The sequence below is a fragment of the Microtus oregoni genome, unplaced genomic scaffold, assembly GCF_018167655.1.
Source record: "Microtus oregoni isolate MIOR12 unplaced genomic scaffold, Mior012 000008F_ref0000371, whole genome shotgun sequence".
In the NCBI taxonomy this organism is placed as follows: Eukaryota; Metazoa; Chordata; class Mammalia; order Rodentia; family Cricetidae; genus Microtus; species Microtus oregoni.
This window is the reverse complement of record NW_024543067.1, coordinates 47,785,221-47,812,703: the sequence shown is the minus strand read 5'-3', so window position 1 is coordinate 47,812,703 and position 27,483 is coordinate 47,785,221. Positions and strand designations below refer to the sequence as shown.

Sequence of the window (27,483 nt, the reverse complement as noted above, 5' to 3'; positions counted from 1 at the left end):
AGGTTTTTTAGTTTCAGGAGGTCCCATTTTATTAATTGTTTCTCTCAGTGTCTGTGCTGCTGGGGTTATATTTAGGAAGTGGTTCCCTGTGCCAATGCATTCAAGTGTACGTCCCACTTTCTCTTCTATAAGGTTCAGTGTGGCTGGCTTTATGTTGAGGTCTTTGACCCATTGGGATTTGAGTTTTGTGCATGGTGATAGTAGATATGGGTCTATTTTCATTCTGCTACATGTTGATATCCAGTTATGCCAGCACCACTTGTTAAATATGCTTTCTTGTTTCCATTTGATATTTTTTGCTTCTTTATCAAAGATCAGGTGTTCTAAGATGTGTGGATTGATATCCGGGTCTTCTATTCGGTTCCATTGGACCTCCTGTCTGTTCTTATGCCAATACCAGGCTCTTTTCAGTACTGTAGCTCTGTAGTAGAGTTTGAAGTCAGGGATTGTGATGCCTCCAGAAGTTCTTTTATTGTACAGGATTGTTTTGGCTATCCTGGGTTCTTTGCTTTTCCAAATGAAGTTGAGTACCGTTCTTTCGGGGTCTTTGAAGAATTTTGCTGGGATTTTGATGGACATTGCATTGAATGGAAACACTTTTTAAAAATCTAGTTTGAGGATCAGAGTAAAAAAGAATGGAGACAAATAACAGAGCCAGCAACTCATGAGAAAATATTAAATTTCCCACATACATCTAACATGAGCTCCAAAAGAAGGGGGCGGGGGATGAAGAAATACTAAGTGAAATACTCCCAAATTTGATGAAGAACTTTACATTATAGACCCAAGAAGTTCAACTGACATTGTTTTAAAGGTAGAAACACCAAAAAGCCAGGCATAGTGGTGAGCATGTGTGACCCCAGATGTTCAGTTCAAGGCCAGATTTTCAGTTCAAGGCCAGCTTGTCCTACATAAGACCCCCACTTCAAAACAAAACCAAAACATACAGAGAATCACTCACAGAGATGAAATCAGAGGCATGGCTGAAAGCTGCTGCCAGCAAGAAAATTCTGGAAAGTGGCAGAAAAGGACTCTTTTAGAGGAATTATAATACGATTGGTGGTTGATATATGTATATATTTCTTTTAATCAGAAAGTAACACCAAAAGTACCATGACCTTGCAAAGCCTTAGAGACTGGTCTAACTGGGATGATGGGAAATGAAGAAATGACGCACATACAGAAGAGCTCGTGGGCAATGTGCTCTGACGGAGTTATACCAACAGTAGCCAGAAGACTTGGCTCATTTATTTTATACATCTGAATCGGGGAGGAGTCGGGGCTATTGCAAACATACAGTGAACAAGAAGTGGGTTTTGCTAGACCTCTGTAGGGAGCAATTATCAGAACGCAATTCCAAATAACTGCTTTAAGGAAGCACAGTAAGCTACAATAGAATAGATTGATAAAGGAATCAGAATATCGATAAGAAGAAAACAGGAAATCCAACAAGAAATCAGATGGGAAGAGGCCCCATGAGTGAATCATCAACCCCTATTCCACCACTACAGCCACCAAGCCTGGCAGTGAACCAGTTTGGCATGTGTCACAGCTCCAATTCCCCTGCCCCCAAGACAGGATTTCTCTGTGCAGCCCTGCCTGTCTTGGAACTCCCTCTGTTGACCAGGCTGGCCTTGAACTCTAGAGATGCTGGGCTGCCTCTACTTCCTGAGTACAGGGATTAAAGGGTGTGCCACCACTGCCCGGCAGCTCCAATCTTAAAAATAAAATGACAACAACAGCAGTGGTTAAACAATCTGCTTCGTTAAAGGTGAAGAAATGAAAAAAATTCAAGGAGGGTCTGTATGAGGCGTCCTGGTTAAAAGGCCAGACAGAGGCAATCTCCCTGACAGCCCGACAGCCAGAGACGATGGAATGTAGAGAGGAGAGGCTAGAACAGGATTTCACTGTACTGCTGAGCTTCACTGCTGGTTCTGGGGAATTTAAGCAGTCAAGAACTGTGTGTTCATTACACATCATGAACATGAACAGTGAGCCTGCATGCCTACTATCAACAATCGTCTCCCTTCCTCCATGTTCGTTCAGTCACCACCTAGTTCCTAACATGTTCTTCAAAATAAATCGTTAACATTCAGAATTTTGACAAACGGAGTAAAAGCACATCACGTCTGAGCTTTAATGACGTACCTTCCCAGTTTTACGAAAATGGCACTGTGCTTTCAATTGCACCTGTCTAGATTAACCATCAGGGATAGGGTACCCAGGTGACAGGGACCATCAGCAGAATGATAACATCTCCATCTTTCTCTTATAATAAAAAGGCGAGGAATTAGGCATGGCAGGCTAAGGGGATGGGGACATCAGCTTCTCAAGACTGCTTCCTGCTTATTTGTGAACTTCCAGAGTCTTGGGAGACCTGAGAAAGCTGGGTGCTGGACACGTCCTGGGGTATCTGGTTGCTTAACTCCTGTCCAGGATTTGTGGTGTGGAACTGTCATGTCTGGTGTCTCTTGGACCTGGCGAGGTGTTGGCAGAGCAGAGGACAAGGTTAAGTTTAGGAAACCAATGAAAGATTCATGCAACTCTGGCAGATCCCCTGGTGGGAGACCTCGGTGGGTGGGAGACAGACAGATAACGCCATACAGAGAGAGCTTGAGTATGGAGTTTATTTGGTGGATATTGGAAAGGGTATAAGGGTAAAGTAATCACGGAGGGAAGAGATAAATAGAGATAGAAATAAAAGAGAGAGAGGAAGGGGGGAGAGGCTATGGTTACCCCTTCAAAAGAAGGACAGACAGAGAGAGAAGATGGAGAGAAGGTGCGAGATCACCACGATGAACTCAAGCTCAAACTATAGAGTGGAAAGACTGTTCATGTAAAACAGCTGGGCATGCTGATGTCTCCTTGTGATCACAGTGCTAGGGAGACAGGCAGGTCTGCAGAGCTCACTGGCCAGTTGGCCTAGATAGTGTGCTCCAGGCCAACAAGTCCTGTCTTCGAGTGAGGTAGGTGGCACTGCATACCTTAGGTTGCCCTCTGGCCTCTACACACATATACACACACACATACACACATACATACACACACACACACACACACACACACACACATCTATATGTATTTATGTCTTCATCACTCAATTACCTAATAGTTGTCCCCATCTTTTAGGTGTCCTAAAATACTGATGGCAAACTTCAAGGGCCACGCTCTCCCAGGGAGTTTCTTTCTGATATTTGGGCTATGGTGGTCAGTGAAGTACCCACTGAAGTACTTTCATCAAAAGGGATTGAAGAAGAACAGACTGAGCCAGCAGCAACAGCGCATTGAGATCATCGAAGGTGCAGTCAAGACTGCGTTTGCAATCATTGGTAAGAAGAGAATTTTGTCTATGGTATCTCCTCCCACACCCAGAACCTTCAACCCATTTCCTGGAAATGGAATGGATATCTTCCTAACAAGCACAACAGGGCATGATCTTAGGTGACTGTTTGTCTGTTTTATTTTACTAGCCATTGTGTATGAAGCTTTATACCAATAGCTAACAGGACCTTACATTAGTATATACCCCATGAAAAACTACCAAGTAAACCAGTTTTTGCCCTACAGAAGTTATAGAAACACAACAAATACTACGTGAAAAACAGAAAATACAAATTTAAATGGGGGGTAATTTTTTTTAAAACAAAGGAAAACACTAAATAGGATTTAGTTTAAAATAAATAATCTTTCCCCAAATAGTCTCTTTCTAGACCTAAGAGTGGTTAACAGCAACCCACTGTCATACCTCCCACCCAGGAGTAGCAAGCATTTACTAGGAAGGTTACCCTCAAGGAGGCCAACAAGGCAGGCAACAGAAAGGTTGAGAAGTCCTCAGAGGTCTGTGAAGGATTTTAACCCTGCTTCTTTCTCACCAAATCCCCCACTACCACTCTGCAGCAGGCTCCAGGGACCGGCAGTAACAACAGTAGCAAGTTGTAGCTCCTGGAGCTACACCTGCTGGGGGCACTGGCGAGCTGATCCCCAAGATCCATCTGCAGCTTGTCCTTGGCCTACCATTGTCTGGCCGTGAAGCTTTGATACTAACCCCTCCTGCAAGCCAGATGTAGCCAGGACTTCTTGCAGGCATCAACAGCTCTGTGTGGAGCTAATGGTGAGGAAAACACACTGCCCTTTCATAAAGAAGAAAAAAAAACGACATTTTATCTGCCCTCCTGAGTGGGTGAAAGTGACATTTGTTCAGCACCGCTCTAGGGCTCTTGCCAGATGCCAGCAAGTCACTGTTCTGAGCACACACAGTCCCCACTTCACAGGTCTCCTGTTCTATTATCGGTGGCACTTTCCTGGACCATTTCACTAACCTCCTGATCCCTTACAGGCGAATGCAAATTTGAGCCACTTCCAGGCTTCCTCCAAAATATTTTGGACACCAAGCATAAAGGCAAATCTGCCTTCTAAACATGATAGAAGGTAGAAGGGACAAAAGCCATGAGTGGTACAGGCAATCCCTGCACTTGACAGAGTCAACAGGATGGCAAGTTTAGGGCCACCAGGGCTTGCCAGTGAGAGAGAAAGAGAAGAAACCCCAAAGTATAGCTTCTTCAGTCTGGCTTCACTTCTCTCTCTTTAGGCACCGTGGCTGGAAACTGTGAGGCCTCACAGGCTCAACCGTGTTTTAAACACAGGGCTGTGGTGAGGAAGGGTACCCACTCTATGGCAGCCCCAGCACATACCCTCTCAGGTCTGCACATCGGACACCACTGTGACTTCTGTTCCGTGTCCCTTCAGCCTCATCCTCTCTTGGATCTGCCTGGCTCACTGATGTCCAAAGATTGCAGCAGGCCTTCTTTTGGACCACCGACCAGCTCCCAGATAATGACGCAGAGACTTATTACTTATGAATGCTCAGTCTTAGCTTATGCTTGCCCCACAGCTCTTATAACTTAATTTAACCCGTTTCTCTTCAGCTACTTTTCCCTCAGGGATCTTTTACCTTTCTTTCTTTCTGTATGTCCAAGTCCGAGTCTGCTGGCTGGCGGCTGCCTTTTCTCCCTCGTTCTCTTCTCCCTTCTTAAACCTAGATTTCTCCTCCTTATTCTCTCTGCCCACCAACCCCACCTATCTCCTACCCCTCTACTGCCTAGCTATTGGCTGCTCAGCTTTTTGTTAGAGCAATCGGGTGCCTTAGGTAGGCAAGGTAGAACAGCAACACATCTTCATAGTTAAACAAATGCAGCATAAACAAATATAATACATCTTTGCTCTTCCACAACAGAAGAGCAATGTCTCAGTCACAATGCTGTTATCTCTGCTGAGGAACTCCCTGGGGACCAGTATGTTCTATTTCTGTCCTTGTGTCTCCAACCTCAAACCCTGAAGGAGCACCCAGGGCCAGATGTTTCCATCGGCTCCTCAGAGAAATTTTCTCTGGCTGTAGTTTTGCAGTCAGTCCGCTGACCTTTGTCCACTATCACCCATATCTGGACCTGGCTCATGTCTTCCGGCAACTTCTGCTATCTCCTGTTTGTCTTGTTGACACCTTTGCCATCACCTTTTTTATTTTTACTTCCTGGCAGGGATCCTGGCCGAGCAGTTTGTTCCAGATGGGCCTCACCTCCACCTCTACCATGAGAATCAATGGACAAAGCTCATGAATTGGCAGCACAGCACCATGTACCTGTTCTTTGGTGTCTCAGGAATCATTGACATGCTCACCTACCTTTACTTCAACACTGTGCCCCTGGGGGTGGACAGGCTGGTTTTGGCTATGGCAGTATTCAGTGAAGGTAACTTGGAGACATGGGGAAGAAAGATGGACAAGTTGAATTTGTATCCAAATTTAAAATATTAACATATGACCTTCCTCAGAAAAATCAATCCTCAAGACATTATATGTGCGTATATGTGTTCCCCCGTTCATCCAACTGCTTACAACCCAGCACCACAGCTGACCTACTACATGCACTCTGGATTGCTTGTCATGGAGTCTGCAGACAGACACATTCTTTTATATTCTCAAGAGACCCACAAAACTAGCCGTCTGCATGTGCTTGCTGTCAGTGCTCATGTCAGCTGGCTTCCTGAATGCTGAAGAATCTTGATTTGAGACAAGTATTGGGGGGAAAAATTCCAATAATTGGGAAAAGCTAGAGTGAACCCTCTTAACTAGAAACAAGCAAGTTTCTGATGGCTGTCATTGGTTTGCAACAGGTTTTCTCTTCTATTTCCACGTCCACAACCGACCTCCACTGGACCAGCACATCCATTCGCTTCTGCTGTTTGGTTTGTTTGGAGGGAGTATCAGTATCTCTTTAGAGGTGATCTTTCGGGATAATATTGTGCTGGAGCTTTTCCGAACCAGTCTCCTCATTCTTCAAGGAACCTGGTTCTGGCAGGTATCATTCAAGCTCCTCATATGGTCTGGGTTGAGAAGTCCCCTTGGAAATGCCCAAGAAAAGTCCCCAAGTGATTTGTCTGAAAATGCAGCAGATACAGTAGGGGTATAGGGGAGTGAGGGCATGGTGTCTGGTCTAGGTGACCTTTTAATCCCCACACCACCCCTTGACCTATGCAATTTTTCTCCACCAATAGCTTTCTGGCACTCTGTATTTACTAGAGTACTCATATAAAATGAAAGCCCTAAAGTTTAGCTATTTTTAAATCATCCTATGAAGCAATCAGACTTTGTGCAGGACCTGTGACATAGCGTAGAACACATGGAGACCACTGGGCTGCTTCTTAGACAATCAACCAGAAACTCTCTCCTCTATTCCTCCAGATTGGATTTGTCCTGTTCCCCCCATTTGGAACACCAGAATGGGACCAGAAAGACATGGACAATATCATGTTTATCACCATGTGCTTCTGCTGGCACTATTTGGTTGCCCTTTGCATCACGGCCATCAACTTCTCTCTTGTTTACTGGTATGTTAAAACCAATGCTGTCAAATTTCTCCCCCTAACCAGGCTCTAAGTGTTGGTGGTTCACTCCTACTACTTAGTTACTGCCAACTTTATGCTGAACTCTGTATGAGGTACTCTTCATTTGTAGGGCAATTACCACAATTCTTACTTGCCAGAGAGTGTAAGGAGGCTCAGCTATGTTAAACAGGCTGACTAGGGCATGCTAAATCTAGGTTTCAAGTACAGTTCAGACTTTTGGGGAAAAAAAAAAAAAACAACAACAAAAAACCTCTCTGTAGCTTTAGAGCCTGTCCTGGAATTCGCTCTGTAGACCGGCTAGCCTCGAACTCACAGAGATCCGCCTGCCTTTGCCTCCCGAGTGCTGGGACTAAAGGCATGCACCACCACTGCCTGCTTTCCTGGCCTCAAACAGATTTTAAGCTGGTACATAATAGGAAAATCCTCAAACCAGCAATCTGTCTGGGTTGATGTCCCTCCTGTCACTGGTTTGGTGGATCCATCACCTATGTTCAAACTTGTTTTGCTTACTTCCCAAATATACAGACATCAAAATACGTCTAAGAGCAGAAAGTGCTTTCTAATTACCTTTTAACATAATATAGACTATAAGAACTACTGGCTGCCTGCACTTACTGCCCCAGGCACCACATGTTAACTCCTTTAACCCTCATCACTTTATTATGTAGCTTCATTTGTTTTTAACAAACGGGGAAACAAGGCTATAAAGCCTGAGTAATCTGACCAACTACTAAATGGAAAACTAAAATTTGGCATGTGTTATTATGGAGATCTGTTGCTGTGGAAGCTGCCTCTGCCTTCCCCCGCCCCAAGTCTTATTTCCCCTAGACTAAAGGAGATATATACTTCATCCAGGAAGAACCCCAGGCCAAAAAAAAAAAAAAAAAAAAAAAAAAGTTTCCTCCAGCTCTACTTTCTTGTCAGTAAAATAGATGACAAGAGGGAGGCCTAAATCTAGTCTCAATAATAATAATGTTTTGGTTACCAGTTGATTTTTTCTCTTCTGTAAATAGAATCCTGGAAGTGAAGTGTGTAGATGTGCTATAACCATGTTTAATAGATACCTAAAGAAAGGCTCTGTCATTCTCTTACATCATGGAGTTAGTGAACAGAGGACTTAAGGCTAATTCAATGGTTCTTATGTCTGCTGCAGCTTTCTGACTAGGGTGAAGAGACATGCAGAAGGAGAAATCATTGGGATTCAGAAGCTGACATCATCAGATCACACTTACCAGTCAGCCCTTTTGAGTGGCTCAGATGAGGAGTGACATCAGGCCTTGGGGAAGTGGAGAGAGACCTCATCCTTTGTCAACAATAGCTGGAACAAAAGCAGCTTGTCCCCTCTATTTAAGGTTCGCCCTACTGTGCTCTTAGGGCTCCATATTTGCATTCCTCATCTAACACAGAGTTAGAGACTCAAATACAGGAAATTGGACCTCAGGTGTTTATGTACCATGCTACTTGGATTTTTACACATAATTTAACTTATAAAGTCCATATTAGAGTAATACTATTATAGACCTTTCAGTAGCAAGCCTGTTCTTGTAGAGGAACTGCTCTAGGACTCTGAACACCTACAACAGGAAGTGACCGTGTGGATGAAATAACCCATCAATCTAACAAGCCAGCACATGCTGCTTCTGATAACTTGCCCCTCTTCTCTCAATCACGCAGGTACTTTCTTCTCAAAAATATATTGAGACTTAAGTGATCGACAATGCATTGCCTTCAGTTCAGAGCCAAAATTCTAACACGTTTGTTAAATAATAAAGAAACTCGCAAGCTTTGGTATTTTAAGTGCTGACTTTTGAAACATTCTCTAGTAAGTCATCCCAGAGCACTACCTTTTGGCCTTGATCGGAGACTAAATTAGGTGAAAGATGATTTTCTTCAATCAAAAGGAGCTAGTTGACAACTCAGCTGAGAACTCAAAGTCCTGATTCCTCAACATTATCCTATTGACGAACATTATATAGCAAGTCTGTAGCTCCTAGATACAGAGGGGAAAATCAGATTATGAAAAGGCCTCCAATTTTAAAACAGCTAAAACCAAAGGGTAAGAATTTTGAATTTTTTTATATAGACTTGATTCTGTACCATTGATTCTGGACATGTTGTTTTGTAGAATTTTAACTTTCCTCACCAGGTATTTATTAAACAGCCACTTCCCTAGCATTGAAACATTTGCAAGAATTAATGAGATATCCATCAAGGAATTGACAGTAAGAGAGAACTCCTGAGGCTATCATTAGGCAGTGTGATGTGTAGCGAGATTAAATAAAAACTCAGAGACAGATACTGGTTCAACCTAAAGGTCAGAAAAGTGAAACAGCCAGTCACTGGCTCTTACCTCTACCTCGGTCTGAAATGGCGATCCTGCCTCCAGAAATCCTCAGAATGAGACTGTGTGAGAACTGTCTCCTTCCATCTTATATTTTATATTTCTCTAGTGCTGGGATTAAAGGCGTGCAGCACTACCACCCGGTTTCTATGGCAAACTAGTGTGGCTACTGGGATTAAAGGTGTGTGTCACCACTGCCTGGTCTGTAAGCCTGACCCGGCTGGCTGTTTTACTCTCTGATCTTCAGGCAAGCTTTATTTATTAAAATACAAATGAAGTATCACTATAGTGATGGACACTGTTAAGAAGTACAGAGACAGACTGGGCGGTGGTGGCACACACCTTTAATCCCAACACTTGGGAGGCAGAGACAGGTGGTCAAAGCCAGCCTGGTCTACAACTTGAGTACCAATACAGCCAGAAGTCCTATCTCAAAAACAAAACAACAAATAAACAAACAAAAACAAACACACAGGACTAGAGAGATGGCTCAGCAGATAAGAACACTTCCTGTTTCTCCAGAGGACCCAGGATTGACTCCAAGCACCCATACGGCACTTGACTACTGTCTACAACTCCAGTTCAAAGGGATGTTATCCTCTGACCTCCAGGGGCATCAGGCACGCATGTGGCGCACATACATACATTTAGGCAAAACACCCACATGCATAAACCAAAGGAGGAGCAGAGGAGAAATGGGGAGTTGGTCCTTTAGAAAAGGTACACCAGGCATAGGACACAGTACATACAAAGCCACAATAATACACGGAGAACTAAACATATACGTTAGTTCCTGTGTAAAAAGGGCTTCTGTGCTGGCTGAGGTTGAAGGGCCTTTCACTGTGCAGCACTCTGATGCTGGGGTGCAATTTATCTCATGGGCCCGCACAGCCTCTGCAATCTAAGCATGTGACGTCCTCCTGAGGTTGGTCAGCAGAAGGTCAAAAAGCTATGAACTGGCAAAATCCATCAAAACTGTGACTGGCAAGTCTGGTGTCTTTCTCTCATCCCATACCCCTATCCTTCATAAACACCTAAAAGAGAAACTTCACAAAGTTCTGCAAAGTCACATGTAGGGATTCGAATCATCTGAAAATATTAAGTATTATAGAACTCTGGGCTCCCTTTTCCCTTGGCTTGCCAGTTGAGAGGAACCCAACCCATTCAGAAAGTATTTAAGGACTCATTCACTAACAATAAAAAAAAAAAAAATTGCTTTCCTCAGGTCCAGGTTGGAAAAGGAACTTATTTTCTGTTTTATTCATTTAAAAAAAGATGTGAGACTTCTCATATTGGCAGAAGAAACAATATTCTTGAGAGATTGGCAGACAACAATTAAATATAAAATACTAAAATTTATTTTTGTATCTCTAACCAGTGATTTGGGACACCTTTATTGAAAGATCTTCCATGGCAAAATATTCTTCAACAGTGTTAGAAGTACATGCCGCAGGGCTGGCAAGCACCCCCTGCTCTTCCAGATGCCCAGAGCTCAGTTCCCAGCTCCCACATCTGCATGACTTCTTCTTCCACCAGTTCCCACACATACTCACACAAACACAGATACACACAGAAAAAATAAATCTTAAAGTACAAGTAGATCCGAATGCTTTTCACTAAATCCTGTCTTGGGTACATGGTCTGAGTAATTTTACCAATCTGTCCAACAGAAGCTCAGAGGATCAATGATGCCACTGTATTACAAGAGCTGTTCCCTGCAAAACTAGACTTTTGGGGAGTCAACCCCACAAACTGGCATCATTAAATAAGCCTGTATTTTAACTCTGTATTCGCTAGGATATACAATATATTTGCATGTACTAATCAGACAGGCAATCAGATACCCTCAGTATATAAAAGTTTGGAGTAGATCTGAAGCCGAAAGTAAGAGTGACTTTTATGGGATTTTCTAAGGAAAATCTCAGAGGTTTTAGCCAACAGTAAATATCTCACAGAGTATCTCCTACCTTCCCTTATTATTGTCTAAGAACTACCACATCATTTTCTGTATGAATATGATATCCAAAAATATAAAACACACAAGGAATTTTTATTCCCCTCACTATAGTCCTCCCACTTCTCATCATTTCAGTCCATTCCCACACCATCAAGAGTATGACTTCATCTCATCCTGTCACCTGCGGTTTGAGAGCCAGGCTTCCCACACAACTCTAATTACCCTGCGGTTTCAGCAGGACACCTTAGTGAGTCTTCCTTAAAAGTACAGCACACAGGGGACCTGACTTGGAAGACCTAACTTTCTGCTCTAATGTAGCACCAGGTGGGCCTCTAGCCAGCTGAAGTGAGCCAAGCATGAGTGTGAAGTTCTAACCCTTCGCTCCGATGTCCAGAGAAGAGATTACTACATCACACTTTAGCAGTACCAGGAATCCAACCTGCTAGTTGGTGCTCTCTCCCCACTAAGTTACATCTCTAACACTGGGAACTGACTTTGGTTCTCATCTTAGTTTCCTCTAATTTCCACTCAGATTTATATCTTCTCACTATTAAAGAGGGATGACAGTTCTAATTGTCAAAACTGCTATAAGAACCAAATGTAACTGTAAAGTCCCTCTGTAGCTGAAAGCACTCTAACCCTTTTCGGTTTCTCTGCAACTTGCTAAACAACCCAGTTTCAACCCACCTACCACTTAAACCAGGCCGTTTCCATTCTATGTGGCCTCTGGCTCTACTTCCCCATAAAAGAAAACAATTAAAGGCCCAAGATGAAAGATAATTTTTTAATAATTTGGATACTTTCACAGAGAGACAGGGAAGCCCTGTCCCTACAGAAAGGCGTTCCCACCCACCCCTGCACCACAGCAGGATACAGAAGGTGTGACCAGTGCACTAAGTACGTAGGACTTTAAAACCATCCTTCTGAGCTGTCTGCGGCTCGTAGTGGCTGAGAAGTGTGAAATGGCCAGGAATAAAAACCGCAAACTCAGACTTACTTCTCCTAACACTGCCCCACCTCCACCATTTTCTCTATGCTCCAATCAGGTGGCCAGCTTCAAGGGTCTGGTTTGCAACTGCTGTTCTACAGCAGATAGAATCTCTGGGCTGTACGCAAGTGCACTGTGAGCAGCATCTCGGCCAGCATCCCCTACTGTCTCTTGACAAATGTCAAGGACAATCCCACAAGTGAAGATACAGGGACAACCAAGACCCTGACACCCACCTTTAGTAAGTGGTACCAAACTGGTCTCACTTGACCTCATGGCCTACATTCCCTACTATGTAACCTCTCATTATCAAGTAAGCCCCCAACCTGTTAAGAGTATTATTATGCTCTCATTCTGGCCAAAGGAGTAAGGGATCAGTTTAGGGGCACTAAAGCCCTCATTTCTATTTGATAAAAGATGCACAATAAGTTTTTTTAAAAAAATAAGTTACACAAAATTTTCTTGACACAAAACTCATCTGGACAAGTCACCAAGAAGGTCGAAAACTAAAAAGTAAAATCCTCACACAGAATGAGGCTTATTCGCTGCTGGCCCGCTCCCCAACTGGAAGGCCTGCTCCCTGGGCATCCACCACTCAGGAGGTAAACTCTGGCTTTTGTGACTGTGACCTCCCATGACTTTGATGTTCTCTCCTCCTGGACTAGACAGTGCAGCCCTGAAACCCTAAAATGGAACCTCGTCAGGGCTTCATTCTGGAGTGTGGCTGCAGAACCTAGGCCATAGCTGGCATCACCCTCCACCACTCTGCCTCAAGCAGGAGAGCTCTGAGGAATGAAGCAAACAACTTCCCTGTTCCCTTTCTGTCAGCCAAGATGCATGAGGCCTGGTCTCTTAAAGCTGCCTCTCTTTCTCAGTCACTGTTGTTCAGGTGCTTGTTTAGGAGAAGGAGCGGTGGTCACAACAACAGTGGAGACTGCTTTGGAGGAGCCAGAAGCTGTGCCCTGTTGGAGATGGGATGCGGGAACAGTCTGGATGCGCACCTGCGCACAAAGAGAGGAAATCTGGTCAGTGAACTGCAAGTAGGCACATCAATGAAGGAAAGCAAAGGAAACAGACAAGCTGAGATGGTCAACAGTCAGCATTAGACCTTACCTGTGTGGCCTGACCTTGTTGCTGAAGTTGCTGCAACTGCTGGGCAGTGAGGAAACTCACTGGCTTATTGCCAGCAATTAGCTTAGTACCTGCTGGCATGGTTGTGAGGATGATGTTGCGACCCAGCCCACTGAGACTGTGGAAGGGAAACAGAAGTAAGGTATGACCACACATTGCTCTGGCTCAGACTGAAGCTCCATATGGAATGAAGGACAATAAAGAGGCCTTGTGCTCATTAAAAACCTCAGCATTCTGAATTCAAATGGAATCTTATACTAGGGCTACCTTTCTTCTAAACTTCTATACTCTCCATGGCTGGAGCCTCCAGAGTAGTGGATAAAATACTCTAAACTCTATACTCTGCCCAGCAAGAGACAGGAACCATGAGTCCCTGGCAAGAATCTCTTCCAGTTGGACACATGGAAGGAGAGCTGACAGCACTACAGACAGTACAGGTGTGAGGCAGCCCCAGCAACCCAGCAAGATCCCTGTCCCTTAGGAAAGAAAAAGGCCGTGCCCACATCCCCAAACAGCCTCCTCATGATTAAGAATGCCCAAATGACTGCATCAGTCTTTATCCCTGTTTAAGGCAGGGCCAGAGGAAGTCAACATTTGCCAAACCGTCTTAAGCTCGGGCTCAAATATCAAAGGAAGGATCCTTTGATCCAGCAACATCTTCCAACCATCCCACCCCAACACCCTGCCCCTCCTCATTTTCTACCACTCAATATATCCCCGCTTTAGTACTGCTGTTGTATTCCTCCTACTCTACAACAGAAGCCAGGCACAGAATGGCTCTTTTATGTCTTAATTGTTGCATCCAAAAACAGTACTGGGGATTTGATGTGTATCACTGATGGAAATGTCAGGCATCAAGCACCTTCGCATTCTGCAAAACTGCATTTGCTCTTCCACAAACAGCACTCACTTGGCTCCAAGGTTGCCTTTGATAATGGGGGCTGTGACGACACTCTTGCCCTTCATTGGCTGGCTAATCACAGAGAGAGGAACTGTGATCCTTGTAGGCAGCTTCCCCTACAAAGAAAACAATCAGCATTTGTGAGCTAGAAGGAGATACAGCAAACAGCTAGTTCCTACAGAGAAGAAGCGAGAGCACTAGAGACAGCGCCAATCCTCATTCCCCAAGGGTTCCAATATTCCTGCAGTCAGAACCCAAGTAACTCCAATAAACTTGCTTATACGTTAAGTTATATGCCTGTTTATCACGATGAGCTCAAGCTCTGAGTTTGCCTTAAGTCTCAGGAGACTCTGAACTTAGAAGTCCAGGAGGAATGGAACTTGAGACTAGGTCTCTCTATAGAGCCCAGGCTATACATCAATTCAGTCTTCCTGCCTCAGCTTCTCTAGAGCTAGGATTACAGGAATGCACCATATACTCAGCTAACAGACCCGGACTTTTGAACAGTGCTGGAAACTGCGTTTTGTGTTATGTGGGGACAAAGGGTGCAATGTTATAGTTTAAGTATGAAATGTCCCCCACAGGCTCATATACTGATTACTTTAGAAGATTGTAGACACTTTTAAGAAGTGAGTCTAGTTGGAGGAAGTAAGTGCAGTAGTGTGCTCTTGAGGTTATGCCTAATTCCTGGTTCTCACTGACACTTCCTCTCATGAGCTGAGCAGCCTTAGACATGCTCACTCCTACCACTATGATTTGCTGCTCACCACTGGTCCAGAATCAACAGAGCTAAGGACTGGGACAGAGACTCTGTGACCATGACTCTAAGTTAATGTTTTCCTAGTTTATGGCAGGTATTTTGTCACAGCAATACAAAATCTGACTAATAAAGAGTATAATTCTTTAAAATTTTTTTGATTAATTTTACGTGTGTGTTTTACCTACTGTATATTTGTGAATTGCATGTGTATCTAATGCTAGTGGAAGTCAATGACCCTTCTGACTTAGGCTGCCTAGTTTTTGATGTTTGATTAGTAACAAAATTACCCATCCCACCCAGTACTGGGGATGAAACCTAAAGTCTCCCACATGCTAAGCATTAGGTGTTCTACCACTGAGTCACACACCCAGCAGGTAATTTATAACCATGTGTAAACCTTGCTTGTTTTTAAAAGATAGAAGAGAGATGGCTCAGAGGTTAAGAGCAGTAATTGTATTTTCAGAGGACCCAGGTTCAACTCCCAACACCTACACAGCAGCTCACAACTGTCTATAACTCCAGTTCCATGGGGATCTGACACCCTCACACAAACATGCAGACAAAATACCAATGCATATAAAATAAAAATAACGTTAAAAAAAATACAAGAGGGGCTGGAGAGATGGCTCAGCGGTTAAGAGCACTGGTTGCTCTTTTAGAGGAATCAGGTTCAGTTCCCAGCACCGGCTCACACCTGTCTCCAATTCCAGGGCTTTACTACCTTACACAGACACACATGCAGGCAAAACACCAGTGAATATAAAATAAAAAAATAATAAATGTTTAAAAAAAGATAGCACTAATTGTGCTACCAAAAAGTCTATCAGCTATATATTGTTACATGCGTAGAAAATATTTTCTTCAGTTTGGAACTAGGAATGTAGCTCGTAGAGTAGTTGCCTAGTAGGCTCAAAACTCTGGCTTTTAGCCCCAGTGCTGCAGGGTCACAATTAGTGTGTCAAACTTTCAATATGTGTATCTTCGAGACTCAGTTATCTACGCTCCAGAAATACTTTTTTTTTAATATTTATTTGTTTATTTATTTATTATGCATACAATATTCTGTCTGTGTGTATGCCTGCAGGCCAGAAGAGGGCACCAGACCTCATTTCAGATGGTTGTGAGCCACCATGTGGTTGCTGGGAATTGAACTCAGGACCTTTGGAAGAACAGGCAGTGCTCTTAACCGCTGAGCCATCTCTCCAGCCCCAGAAATACTTTTTAAAAAAACCTTGCACTAGAGCATTACTGTAGCACACTGGCAGCAGAAGCTCTCCTATGTATTTTCACATCACTAAACAGGGCTTGGTCAATATCCGAGAATGGCCTACATTCTTAACTAGGTGTATATACATGGAGTGCTCAGGGAAAGGGCTGGAAGGATAAATACATTATTCATTAACCCTTGTAAGGACAAGAAAATTTTGTATTTTACCCTATGCTTCTGACATTATTCTTTATATTTTAAGGATATGTATGTGTACATGTATACACACACATGCTACACTTTTCTAAATTGTATTCCAAAAACAAACAACACAAATCTATATGTCAAATTGAGTGATATGGACAGATCAGTTTCCTAGTTCTTAGTCTCCTAAGGGACAGGGGCCGAACCTGAAGAACTTTTCCAGGCGGGCCTTGGCTGTACACACCTGCAATTCCAACACTTGACTGAGAGAAGAAAATCAACAAACGAAGAGAGTCAAGACCAGCTTAGGCACATAACAAGTTCTAAGCCAGCCTGGGCTATAGCAAAATCCTGCGTCCAACTTAATACAAGGTAGGGTCATCTGAAAGGAGGGAACCTCAAGAAAAATGTCTCCAAAAATCCAGCTGTAAGGTAGTTTCTTAATTAGTTCTTGATACGGGAAGTCCTAACCCATTTTGGGCAATGACATCCTGGGCTGGTGGTCCTAGGGTATATAAGAAAGCAGGCTGAGCAAGCCATGAAGAACAAGTCAGTCAGCAGCAACTCTCCATGGCCTCTGCATCAGCTCCTTCCTTGCTTGAATTTCTGTCCTGACTTCCTTCAATGATAAACAGCAATATGGAAATAGAAGCTGAATAAACCCTTTCCTACCCAACTTGCTTTTGGTCATAGTGTTTCATATCCCAGCAACTGAAACCCTAAGACACCCATCTCCTTCCAGAAAATAGTTTCCTGAGCAGAAGGCTAAAATCTTTACCATCAACAATACTCACAGACTGGGATGTGGACACAACTGTAGTGTTAACAGGGACCTGTCGCACCGTGGGGGCTCCAGTCCCAATGCTGATGGGGGTGCTTGTTGCTCCAGAAGCCACAGCCACAGTCTTAGACACAGTAGCATTTATACTGGGCAAGGACACCGTTGAAGAATGGACAGTTCCAGACCCACCAGCGACAGAGGCTCCTTGCTTTGCATGTGCTGCAACAGTAATAGTCTGGCCTGCTTTAGGAGGCATCACTCCCAGACCCTGCACAATGCGGATTGTGGCAGCAGGTTTTGCTTCTGAAGAGGCCACTGTGTTCTTTCCCTTCTGATCTGCCACACTCACTCCAAGAGCTGGCATCAAGCGAAAAGCTGAATTCGAGGTTTCTGTTGGCTTGAGATCAGGAGTTACTTTGACCACGGTAGTACCTGCTGGAGCTGATGAAGGAACACTGGCTGAAGGGGTCTTGGCAGGGCTGTCTGCTGCATGGACAGGGTTGGAAGTGACGTGTAAGGTAGCGGAGATGCCTTTGCCTGCAGTGCCACTTCCTGTCCCAAAGAGGTCCTGAGTCAATTTGACTGTGGTAACCTGAGACTTGGCCAATGTGGCCATCATGTCCGGAGTGATTCTCAAAACCGTCTGGCCCTTGGCGTCTGTGGTGATGGAAGAGGGTGGCAGGCGCAGTACATCTTTACCCTGGATACGGAAGTTAGTGGCTGTGAGTGGAATGCTGCTGCCTGTCTGGGGCTTCACGCCAAGCTGCCCAGTTATTGATACCTGGACGGGGAAATACAATACCAATGAAAAGATTCACAGTGCTAAACTGGTGTCATGGATGAGGCAAACCTCTACTCATAGGCATACAATTCATGTATCTTTAACTTTTCATTTTCAAAAATGGTCAACACAAACAAAAGTAAAGAAGAATATAACAAACCATATACCCTTTACCCAGCTTCAAATGCAATTATTTTGTCAATCTTATCTATCCTTTCCTGGCTTTAGCAAGGAATAGAAGAGATTGAGCTGGCGTTTTGGCAGTTACCAGCAGTACAGGTAAGCTGGGAGTTGAGACTTGCCCTCACAAAGGGTTCTAGAAAATAAATCCAAGGCCTCACCACTAAGCTACACCTACCAGCCCCACCCCACAAGAACTGGAATATTTTAAAGTAAACCAAGATACATTATCTTGTTGAATGTGTGTGTATCTATGTGTGTGTGTATATATATATAACTTACTTAGCAAAGGATTTTGAGTTTTTTATTTTCGTTGTCTTGTTTATTGGGTTTGTTTGTTTGTTTGTTTGAGACGGTTTCTCTGTGTATCCCCAGCTGTTCTGGAACTCACTCTGCAGACCAGGCTGGCCTCGAACTCAGAGATCCACCTGCCTCTGCCCCCGAATGCTGGGATAAAAGGCATAAGACACCACCATACGGTGTAAAGGACTTTTTAAGCTAAAAATATTATTCACAATGCCATTACAATGGAGTACTGTCAGCACGTATCTGATCATCCCCACCCCATACCACCCTCCAGTAATTCAAATCCATCTATTTACAGTTAGTCCACGTGTTTTGAGCACTAGCATGGTGCACTAGCTCCAAGAAGGGACTCTGGAGTCAGACTCCCTGAGTTCACCACTACCAGCTTCACGGTACCCAACATGTTATTAATAACCTGACCCTCTGGTCTACTCAATGCCTTCCTCTTGGTAGCCCTTCTACTGGACCACTATCATAGAAAGCAAATACATAAGATACTGGCCATCAAAAGAACAAAAAAATCAAATCTGATTGTTTCATGATTCATCTGTACACAATACTCCAGCCCAAATTCTATGTTGTCTTCAGAAGCAACATCTCTCTTTAAATTATTCATAATTACTTATTTCTGCTTCCTCACCTGACATTCCCTTTAACAATCCAGATCCTGGTCCCAGTCACAGCTGTTGAATAGCTACACACAGTGAATCTCATCCATACTTTACCACATCCCACACAGGTGCTGCCCAATATTAAATCTATATGTCCCAGATTCTCCATACTCCAACTTTATTCCCTCTCAGTAAATGATACCACTATACCTAACTATTCCATCCAGAGCCCACAGGAACACTTCTTTTAGACCCATATTCAAGCACCAGCAAACCACACGAGCTACATTCCCCTCTTGCCACAGCTAACAAACACCCTCCATCCCTCTTACCCAGGCTGCTGCAGCTGCTCTACAGTCTTCTTGCTTTCAATCTTGTTCCCCAAAGTGCACCGTATCCAGTAGTAGCTAGGGATTAACTACAAACCAGATCCAGCACCCGATGAGTTCACAATCTGCCTGTGTTCACCGTCACATCAAAGCTTGACACTGTGACAAACGTCAACCTCACCAAATGCACTGCTTATGCACTAAGTTCCCTGTCACTCCACAAAAGTGTTCCTGATGTACCACACTCAATCTCCAGTCTACACACATAGTACTTTATCTCCAGGTCACCACTACACGGCACAACGACTTCATCCCCTTAAATGTCATTTCTTCAGAGAAGCTACTTTCCATCATCACAGCTAAACTAACACACGATGTCCCATCCATCTTCCATCTTTACCCAAATCACCACAGTTTGTTTTTGTTTTTGTTTTCTTATGATTTTTCAAGAAAGGATTTCTCTGTAGTTTTGGAGCCTGTCCTGGTACTCACTCTGTAGAGCAAGGTGGCCTTGAACTCATGGAGATCTACCTGTCTCTGCCTCCTGAGTGCTGGGATTAAAGGCATGCACCACCACCGCCTGGCTACAGTGTTTCTTATTATCTCATACTGATACAGTTTTTTGTCACCTACTCCTATGACATGTGAGCTCCACAAAGGGGCTTAGTCTCTTTAACACAGCCTAAATTCCCCAAAGACAATACATACCTGTTAAATAAAAATGTTATTTTGTCACTGAGTGGATCTATTTCTTCACCCACCTACCCACGATGCCATGACAGACTGGCTAATGTCTATACAAAACACAGTGGGGTAAAATCGACAAGAGGCACTGCTCTAGTACCAGGTGTCAACAGGCTTCACAATTTTTAAAGTGAGAAGATCACATCTGCATATTCACAGTCAAGAAAAAACAAATGTATATTCCACCTTTACAAGCGACAAACTAAAAACTCTGTAAAATACGCCATGAAGCTAACTGCATAACCAGGGAAGCTACCCCATAAATCCAAACTCCAGCTACCAAATATTGAAATACACAAAAAGAGATGAGCATAAAGTTTGCTTCTGGGGTGGGGGTGGGGCACTCACCTGATAAATCTCCAAACCATGAGACAAAGGCAATAAAGCCTCCTCCATAGGCACCCAGGCTGCTCAGTCTCATCCTATGCCTTAACTCCTTTGCTTTTATCTTTAGGACACCACTCAGAGTCAGGTCCACATACCTGCTTGATGATGTTCTGTCCTGTGACATTCTGGATGACGGCTGTCGTGGAGGCACTTGGAGCAGAGTTCCCGGGAGAACTCATGGCTGGCTTGCTCACTGGGCTGACTGCAGCAGGGAGATTTGTCACTGTAAGCCCTGTCTGCCCAGGTCCAGGCCGCTGTACAGAAGCCGCTGCAGTTTGCCCCTTGACTGGAACAGTTGCTACAACTGCCTAGTTCAGGATGTGAAGTTAAGAGACCAATTAGACACCAAAATGGGATCAGCAGTCATGCAAGGGCCCTGTACAACTCCGCTCAGAAAGTATTCTGAAAGTACCCTTGCTATCAGAGCCTGAAGCTCACCACACCCTGGAATGTACACTCTATCTCCTATATTTGTATCATGTTCACAATGTTTTACATTTAACCTCTTATTTCATTTCCGTATGCTGAAGACATTTTACATACAGGAAAGGAAAATGAAGACAAAATATGTGAATCTTTCAAACAAGTGATCAGTGGCATGGCTAAAGGCACAATGGAAATTTAGAAGCACAATTCTCCTTCTACAGGGCCTTGATATGACAATGAAGATCTTGTTTCTGACATGCAAAACAGAGTACCTAAAAGTACTTTTCCAAGCTTTGAACATTTTCCCTTGAAACTTTGAACATTAAATGAGTTCACTGAACTTCATCATTAATACCAACAATATAAGACTTCCAGGTCTTCCTCAAGCTCTACTTGTTTGAGTCACTGAGTAGCCCACTTCTAGGTCTATATGGTCCCTGTATCCCAATGGCATGCAGCATCCACTTACCTGGGGTACTACTTTGGTTTGTGTAGCAGTGACTGGCACACGAATCTGTGGTCCTGCTGGCATCTGTGGTAGTGTCTGTGCTGGCCCTACTGACTGCTGGGAAACAGCAGGAAGGCTGGGCTGGGCTACCACCCGAACCTGGGGCAGTCCTGCTGAGCTAGAGTGGCTTACAACCCGAGCAGTAGCCTGAGAACTGGGTGGAGTCTGGATGGAAGCTGGGGAAAGCATCGTTCCTAGCTGTGGCATTGTTGGTGAGGACACCAGAAGAACACTATATGAAAAATCAAGGGGGAGAACACAAAACTCAGAACATGCATACAGAAAGACTCTAGAGGGAAAGAACAAGAGAAGAAACACAGGTACTTACCCTGAACTTGACTTAGCTGGCTCAGAGACAGTGGTAGAGCCACTTTTGCTCACTGCCGATACAGGTGGAGGAGATATGGGGGTGGTGGGCAATGCTGGCGTGGTGGGGGTTACAGGTGTAACTGGGGTAGGTGGCATGCTGGAGTCACTGAGGCTCATCTGGCTTTGCTCAGAAGGGCCACTAAGACCCTTCATGGAGCTCTCCTTATTACTGGACTTCTAGAAAAGAAAAAGGCACCTCAGGCATCATGAAGGCTCCTGATGCACTCACTGGGTCAGGTAAAAGCCGAGTGTCTCTGCTGGCACACCTCATCTTAGAACCTCTAAAGTAAACGCCCTCATGAAATAACTTACCACCTTGGATGGCGGCTTGGGTTTTTGCTGAAGAGCTTTTCTGGCTTTAGCTGCTGCTGCTTGAGCTTGATGGATCCGTTCTATAAAAAAAAAAAAAAAAAAAAAAAAAAAAAAAACATTATACAGTTTAGGAAATTTGGCCTTAGCATGCTTAATGAGAAGATCTTTGTTAAAAAACAAAAGCCTCTCCAAATAAAAGTTGTAATCCCACTTCTAGGGAGCCTGAGGCAGGGAAACAGTAAATTCAAGGCCAGCCTGTTACCAGGCTAGACTCTGTCTCAAAGCAAAGCAAACAAAACAAAAAGCTGGACTTGACTATGCACAATTGTTAAGTCCAGAACTGTGGAAACAAAGACAGAATCATATCAAGTTCAAAGCCAGCTTGCCCAAACAGCAAGATCCTGTCACAAAAACAAAGTAAGACAAACCATGGCCTTGTTGGTGGACTGGATTCTGCCTCCATAATCCTATCCTAACTGAATGCTACCAGAGTAACAGATCTGGAACAGAAGGCAGAAACCCCGCATCTAGTCAGCACTCTGAAGGGCTCACATACCAAACTCTTCCTCACTCCGGTCACGATGCAGGTAGATCCACAGCTTTCGCCCAATGTCATATTTCACACAAGGGTCTTTTTCATAATGCAGTCGATCCAGTGCACCACTCACTACAGTGTTCACCTATGAACAGAACAAAAGGAGACATGGGAAAAGTCCAGCCAAGATAATAAAAGTTATCTGGACTCCCAGGAAAAACTAGCAGATGTAAGTCACAGAGAATAACAACCTAGCTCTGTCCTTTCACTGGCTTACTTTGTAAGGAATGATGTACAGCTAAGATACTAATTGTCTTCACTGTAATGCATCCTGTGAACTAATTAACTGTAGAAACCTTTCCTTTATTACAAGAAGGCTGGAGAGATTGCTCAGCAGTTAAGAGCACTGCTGGTCTTGTTCCCAGCACTCATATCAGGTGGCTCAAACAATGATAACTCCAGCTCCAAGGGATCCAATGCCCTCTGCTGGCCTTCATGGTCACCTACACTCACATGGCATGTGTTAATATAGACACACATACACAGAAATAAAATGTTTTAAAATATATCTTTTAAAAAAATACAGTTGTGAATTACTGGGAATTAAACCTGGGTCTTCTGGAAGAACACTGTTCTTAACCATTAAGTCATTTCTCTACCCACTTGGCCATAGTATTTTTATTGGATTATTTTAGTGTTCTTACTATATGTATGATATGAATATAGTCAAACATTTGCCATAGTACGTGTGTGGCAGTCAGAAGACAACTTTCAGGGCTGTTGCTCACCATCTACCTTGTTGAGACACAATCTCTTGCTGTTTCTAACACACTGTGTTTTCCAGGCTAGCTAGTCCAGAGAAAAGGTGAGTCTCCCTTGCCTGACTCCACCCTTACTTTAGAGATGCTGGGATTAAAGATCTGTCACCTCATCCAGCTTCATATACAGACTCCAGTGAAGTTAGGTCATCAGGCTTGCACAGCAAGTGTCTTTACCCACTGAAAAATCTCCCTGGCCCATTGATTTTTGAGGCAGGAATCTTACTATGTTATCTAGGCTTCAAATTCAAAATCGTCCTGCTTCAGCCTCCCAAGGTAGCTGGTATTTATTATAGGTACATGTCATCATGCCTAGATAGCTTTTATTCATTTGATTTGATTTTTTGTTTTGTTCTGATTTTTTGTTTGTTTTTGATACAAGTTTCTCTGTGCAGTTCTAGCTGTCCTAGAACCCATTCTGTAAACCAGTCTGGCTTCAAACTCAAGAGATCCACCTGTCTCTGCTTCCCAGGTGTGGGATTAGATGACTTACTCATTCATTTTATTAAAAGATTTTATGGTAGAGGAAGCACATACAGCTCCTAATGGGTATAAGACTCTGGGGGAAAAAAAGTGTAACTTACATTTCCTAATAGTTTTTCTCAAATACATTCTGAAATGAAGCCAAAAAAAAGCTATTTCACTAACTTACCTGAGTGCTGGTGACATCTGGAGCAAGAAACTGAGAGTCCTTGAGCAGTTCGCAGATCTCTGCCCGAGTGCCTTCTCCATTAGGCAGCCGCGCTGCAGCATCCCGAACTGGTATCAGAAAACGCAAAATCCAGGAGTCAAGCAAAGCTTCCAGTGAATATGACATCTCCTGACCTGCTCTGGTGGGACTGAGCTCCCTAGAATGAGGTCTCTGAGCCTCATCTGCCAGGCGAAGACACACTGCCCTCTAGTGGCTATAAACACTGCATGAACTTAATACACTTTTAACATACCCTATGGGGCAAAATCAGGCCCATGGATACCTTAGAACTGAGTGAAGTGGTTCTCATCCCCAAATAGGACATCACACCGACCCCTTACCAAGGCTCAGGGAGGTCATGAAAGAGTGGGCAGAAAGATTTTAAGAGACAGAGGTTAGGGAGGGTTGCAGGAAACAGCATTTTTTGGACAAGGAGGGAGTTATACTCATGACCTCTCAAAAGCTGTGGTCACTACACAAGACCCGCACAAGATCTACCTAGTCACTATTCCAGCATGGACAGAGGGGTTCAAAAGGTTCCACTTCTGGTTGCAAAGCTGCAGGCAGTCAGGGCAGCCAGTGGAGATAAGTCAGTTTTCTTTGAAGGAGGGATAGGTTACCCCTGCTACAGTGAAGGCCTACACCCACACCACACACACATGCAGATGACACTAAATGAACTCATCAGTAGGATACATACACACATATATAATATACATTTTTAGTGAAAACATAAAGTTGGGAGGGCATCTGAGGTAAGGGACTAGAAAGGTGTTGAAGGAGGGAGTATGGGGTGGGTTAGAGCAAAATAAAATGAATTCATGTATATATAGGATAAAAGAAAAGTAGTTCTATAAACTTGATTGTAAAAAAGTAATTTAACACTTCCTTCAATTATCAACTAACATTATAAATCACATATTGATATTATTGTATTATTACAATAGAAATCAAATACTTTTTATGCTACAGGTATTGAAGACAACAATTCAAATCACTTACATTCACCCCCATTGGAAGTTAGAAAATTTGAAGCATCCGCTACTGGGTACTATCATTCAATATAATAACAAAAACTGTTTTGCATTTAAATTTGTTTTAACGTCTTAATAGTTACTAAAACATGACTGGCTTCTTCTGCAAATCTAAGTATTTCAAGAATTTAAATGCAGCTGGGTTGGGGAGGCACATGCCTTTAATCCCAGGAGAGGCAGAGGCAGAGAGATCTCTGAGTTTGAAGCCAACCTCATCTACAAAGTTCTGGGACAGCTAAGACTACATAGAAAAATCCTGTATCAAAAAGGGGGGGAGGTTTAAATGCATAATTCTAACTCTGGGAAGGAGTTCAGAGGTCTCACTAGACTACCAACAGGACTCATAACACAAAGAATTCTTCTCTTATTTTTTTTTAAAGATTTATTTATTTTTATGTGCACTGGTATTTTACTTGCATGTATGTCTGTATGAAGATGCCAGATCCTCTAGAGCTGGAATTACAGACAGTTGGGACCTACCATGTGGTTGCTGGGAATTGAACTCAGGACCTCTGGAAGAGCAGTCTGTTCTCTTAACAGACTGCCAACTCTACTCTACAGGCCCTCTTATTTTTTGAGACAATATCACTAAGTCGGCTTCAAACTCACTATGTAGCATAGGCAGCCTTTAAATTCACAATAGTCCTCTAATCTCAGCATCCTAAGTACTGGGGTTACAGGCATGTGACCTCTCTCAGGAAAAAAACAAACAAACAAAAACAAAAACCTCTTTAACGAGGCAGAGTGCGATACCTAAAGTATCTACCAGCTTGTAAGCAGAGTTCATCAAGATGAACACGGCTTCAAAAAGAAGAACTAGTTCCTGGCATCCATCTCCCAGCACAAAATCTATGCTGCCACCTCTTAGATTAGAAAACTTATGAGACTGATCCTCAATGGTTGGAGTGTGCGAGGGGTTAAGGTTTGGTATAGGAAAATTCTGAGGAAAGTTCTGGGGTAAAAATAAGAAATTCCTAGTAATTAAGGCATGCATGCCACATACCAAGAGACAGAATGGTGACATAGGCAGGTCGGTCAGAACGCAGCAGGGAATGTTCACGAGCCTTGTTGAGGGAGGTCTCCTTGTCAAACACACCCTTCACTGGCCCCACCACAGACTCAAAGCCATGCATGCGAAAGGTAAATGCCTTATGAGGTTGGCTATACCTGTAACGCTCCTACCAAGAAAAAAGTCAGAAAATTACCATGTCACAATTAGTGGGGTTCTTTCTAGCACTCCCTTAAAATAAATGGATCAAATGAGATGTTACAATAAGGAGGAAACAAGCAAAGAACTATGACCCAACCACAGTGGAAAAAGGACAATCCTCACAACTGGTCACCTAGGAAATGGCAAGGAAGTAAAATGCATTCTGCTACCTGGAAGAAAAGACAGTCGGGAAAAAAAAGTTTCTTTCCCGCCAGGTAGTGGTGGTGCACACCTTTAATCCCAACTCTTGGGAGGCAGAGGCTGGCCAACCTGTTCTATAAGAACTAATTCTAGGACAGGCTCAAAGCTACAGAGAAACCTGTCTCAAAAAACAAAATAATAATAATAATAATAAAATTTCTTTCCCGTTTACCAAATCAGTTCTACCCCAACAAGTAAACTCAACCATCTAAGCTAAAGGACGTGAACATCCAAGGAGCTGATATCAAGGAAAACTCGGGCTCAGTGCTTCTGAAGAGAGCTTACCTGCTCTTGAAACACCCGTTTCTCTTCTCCTGTGCTAGGCCGCACCACATAGTCAGTTCTTCTGGAACATAAAGAATTCTATGTCATCTCTGAGAGCAAGAGGGTCATGAACCATTCCCTTAGCTACATGGGAAAATGTCCCTTCAAAAGTGCTCGTCCTACTCAGTCTACTCTCCAGTTATTACCATACAAGTCTTGTTGATATTTCCCATGCTACCCCATTCTTGGGATCCTCAAGTGTTTGGAATAAACAGAAAGAGAACGGCATCTTTACCTACTGTTTTCAGCATGGCTAAAAAGTGAGCTAAATGACAAAATGTCATTCTTGGTAGAACAAAGCACTTCAAGTATATTTGATGACAAGAATGCTATTTCTGCCTTCCAAAGAAGTTGAGTTCTTAACCCCCCCTATGTGAACGCATATATATATATATATATGTATGTACGTAAGTATGCATGTGTGCATGTAATGGTTACAGTAAGGATGGGCCTCTGAACTCCAGTTTGAACAGGCAGGAATCAGGAACGTGAGATGACTAAGCATGAAGAGCACTACTAGAAGGCAAAGGATCTGAACTCTAGTCAG

At 43.5% G+C, this 27,483-nt stretch overlaps 2 protein-coding genes across 6 annotated transcripts in view; one reads left to right on the top strand and one right to left on the bottom strand.

The window, feature by feature from the left end:
- Tmem45b (transmembrane protein 45B) overlaps positions 1-9,280 on the top strand; it is a 45,121-nt gene extending 35,841 nt beyond the window's left edge. The window contains exons 2-6 of the mRNA XM_041656900.1: positions 3,130-3,329; positions 5,535-5,744; positions 6,169-6,353; positions 6,737-6,882; positions 8,054-9,280. Of these exons, the coding sequence (XP_041512834.1) occupies positions 3,146-3,329; positions 5,535-5,744; positions 6,169-6,353; positions 6,737-6,882; positions 8,054-8,168 (840 nt within the window). The 5' untranslated portion in view covers positions 3,130-3,145 and the 3' untranslated portion in view covers positions 8,169-9,280. The remainder of the gene's footprint in view (positions 1-3,129; positions 3,330-5,534; positions 5,745-6,168; positions 6,354-6,736; positions 6,883-8,053) is intronic.
- A 494-nt stretch (positions 9,281-9,774) lies between these two features.
- Positions 9,775-27,483, bottom strand: part of Nfrkb (nuclear factor related to kappaB binding protein) — a 35,314-nt gene continuing 17,605 nt past the window's right edge. For 4 of the 5 annotated variants that reach the window (XM_041656894.1, XM_041656897.1, XM_041656895.1 and 1 more), the window contains 12 exons: positions 26,898-26,958; positions 26,205-26,379; positions 24,129-24,235; positions 22,680-22,803; positions 22,124-22,203; positions 21,771-21,988; positions 21,404-21,674; positions 20,604-20,816; positions 17,184-17,951; positions 14,228-14,334; positions 13,300-13,435; positions 9,775-13,187 (listed from right to left, as the gene is read on the bottom strand). In XM_041656894.1, coding sequence (XP_041512828.1) covers positions 13,062-13,187; positions 13,300-13,435; positions 14,228-14,334; positions 17,184-17,951; positions 20,604-20,816; positions 21,404-21,674; positions 21,771-21,988; positions 22,124-22,203; positions 22,680-22,803; positions 24,129-24,235; positions 26,205-26,379; positions 26,898-26,958 — 2,386 coding nt within the window. In that variant the 3' untranslated portion in view covers positions 9,775-13,061. The remainder of the gene's footprint in view (positions 13,188-13,299; positions 13,436-14,227; positions 14,335-17,183; positions 17,952-20,603; positions 20,817-21,403; positions 21,675-21,770; positions 21,989-22,123; positions 22,204-22,679; positions 22,804-24,128; positions 24,236-26,204; positions 26,380-26,897; positions 26,959-27,483) is intronic. The other variant, XM_041656896.1, reaches the window with a different exon arrangement.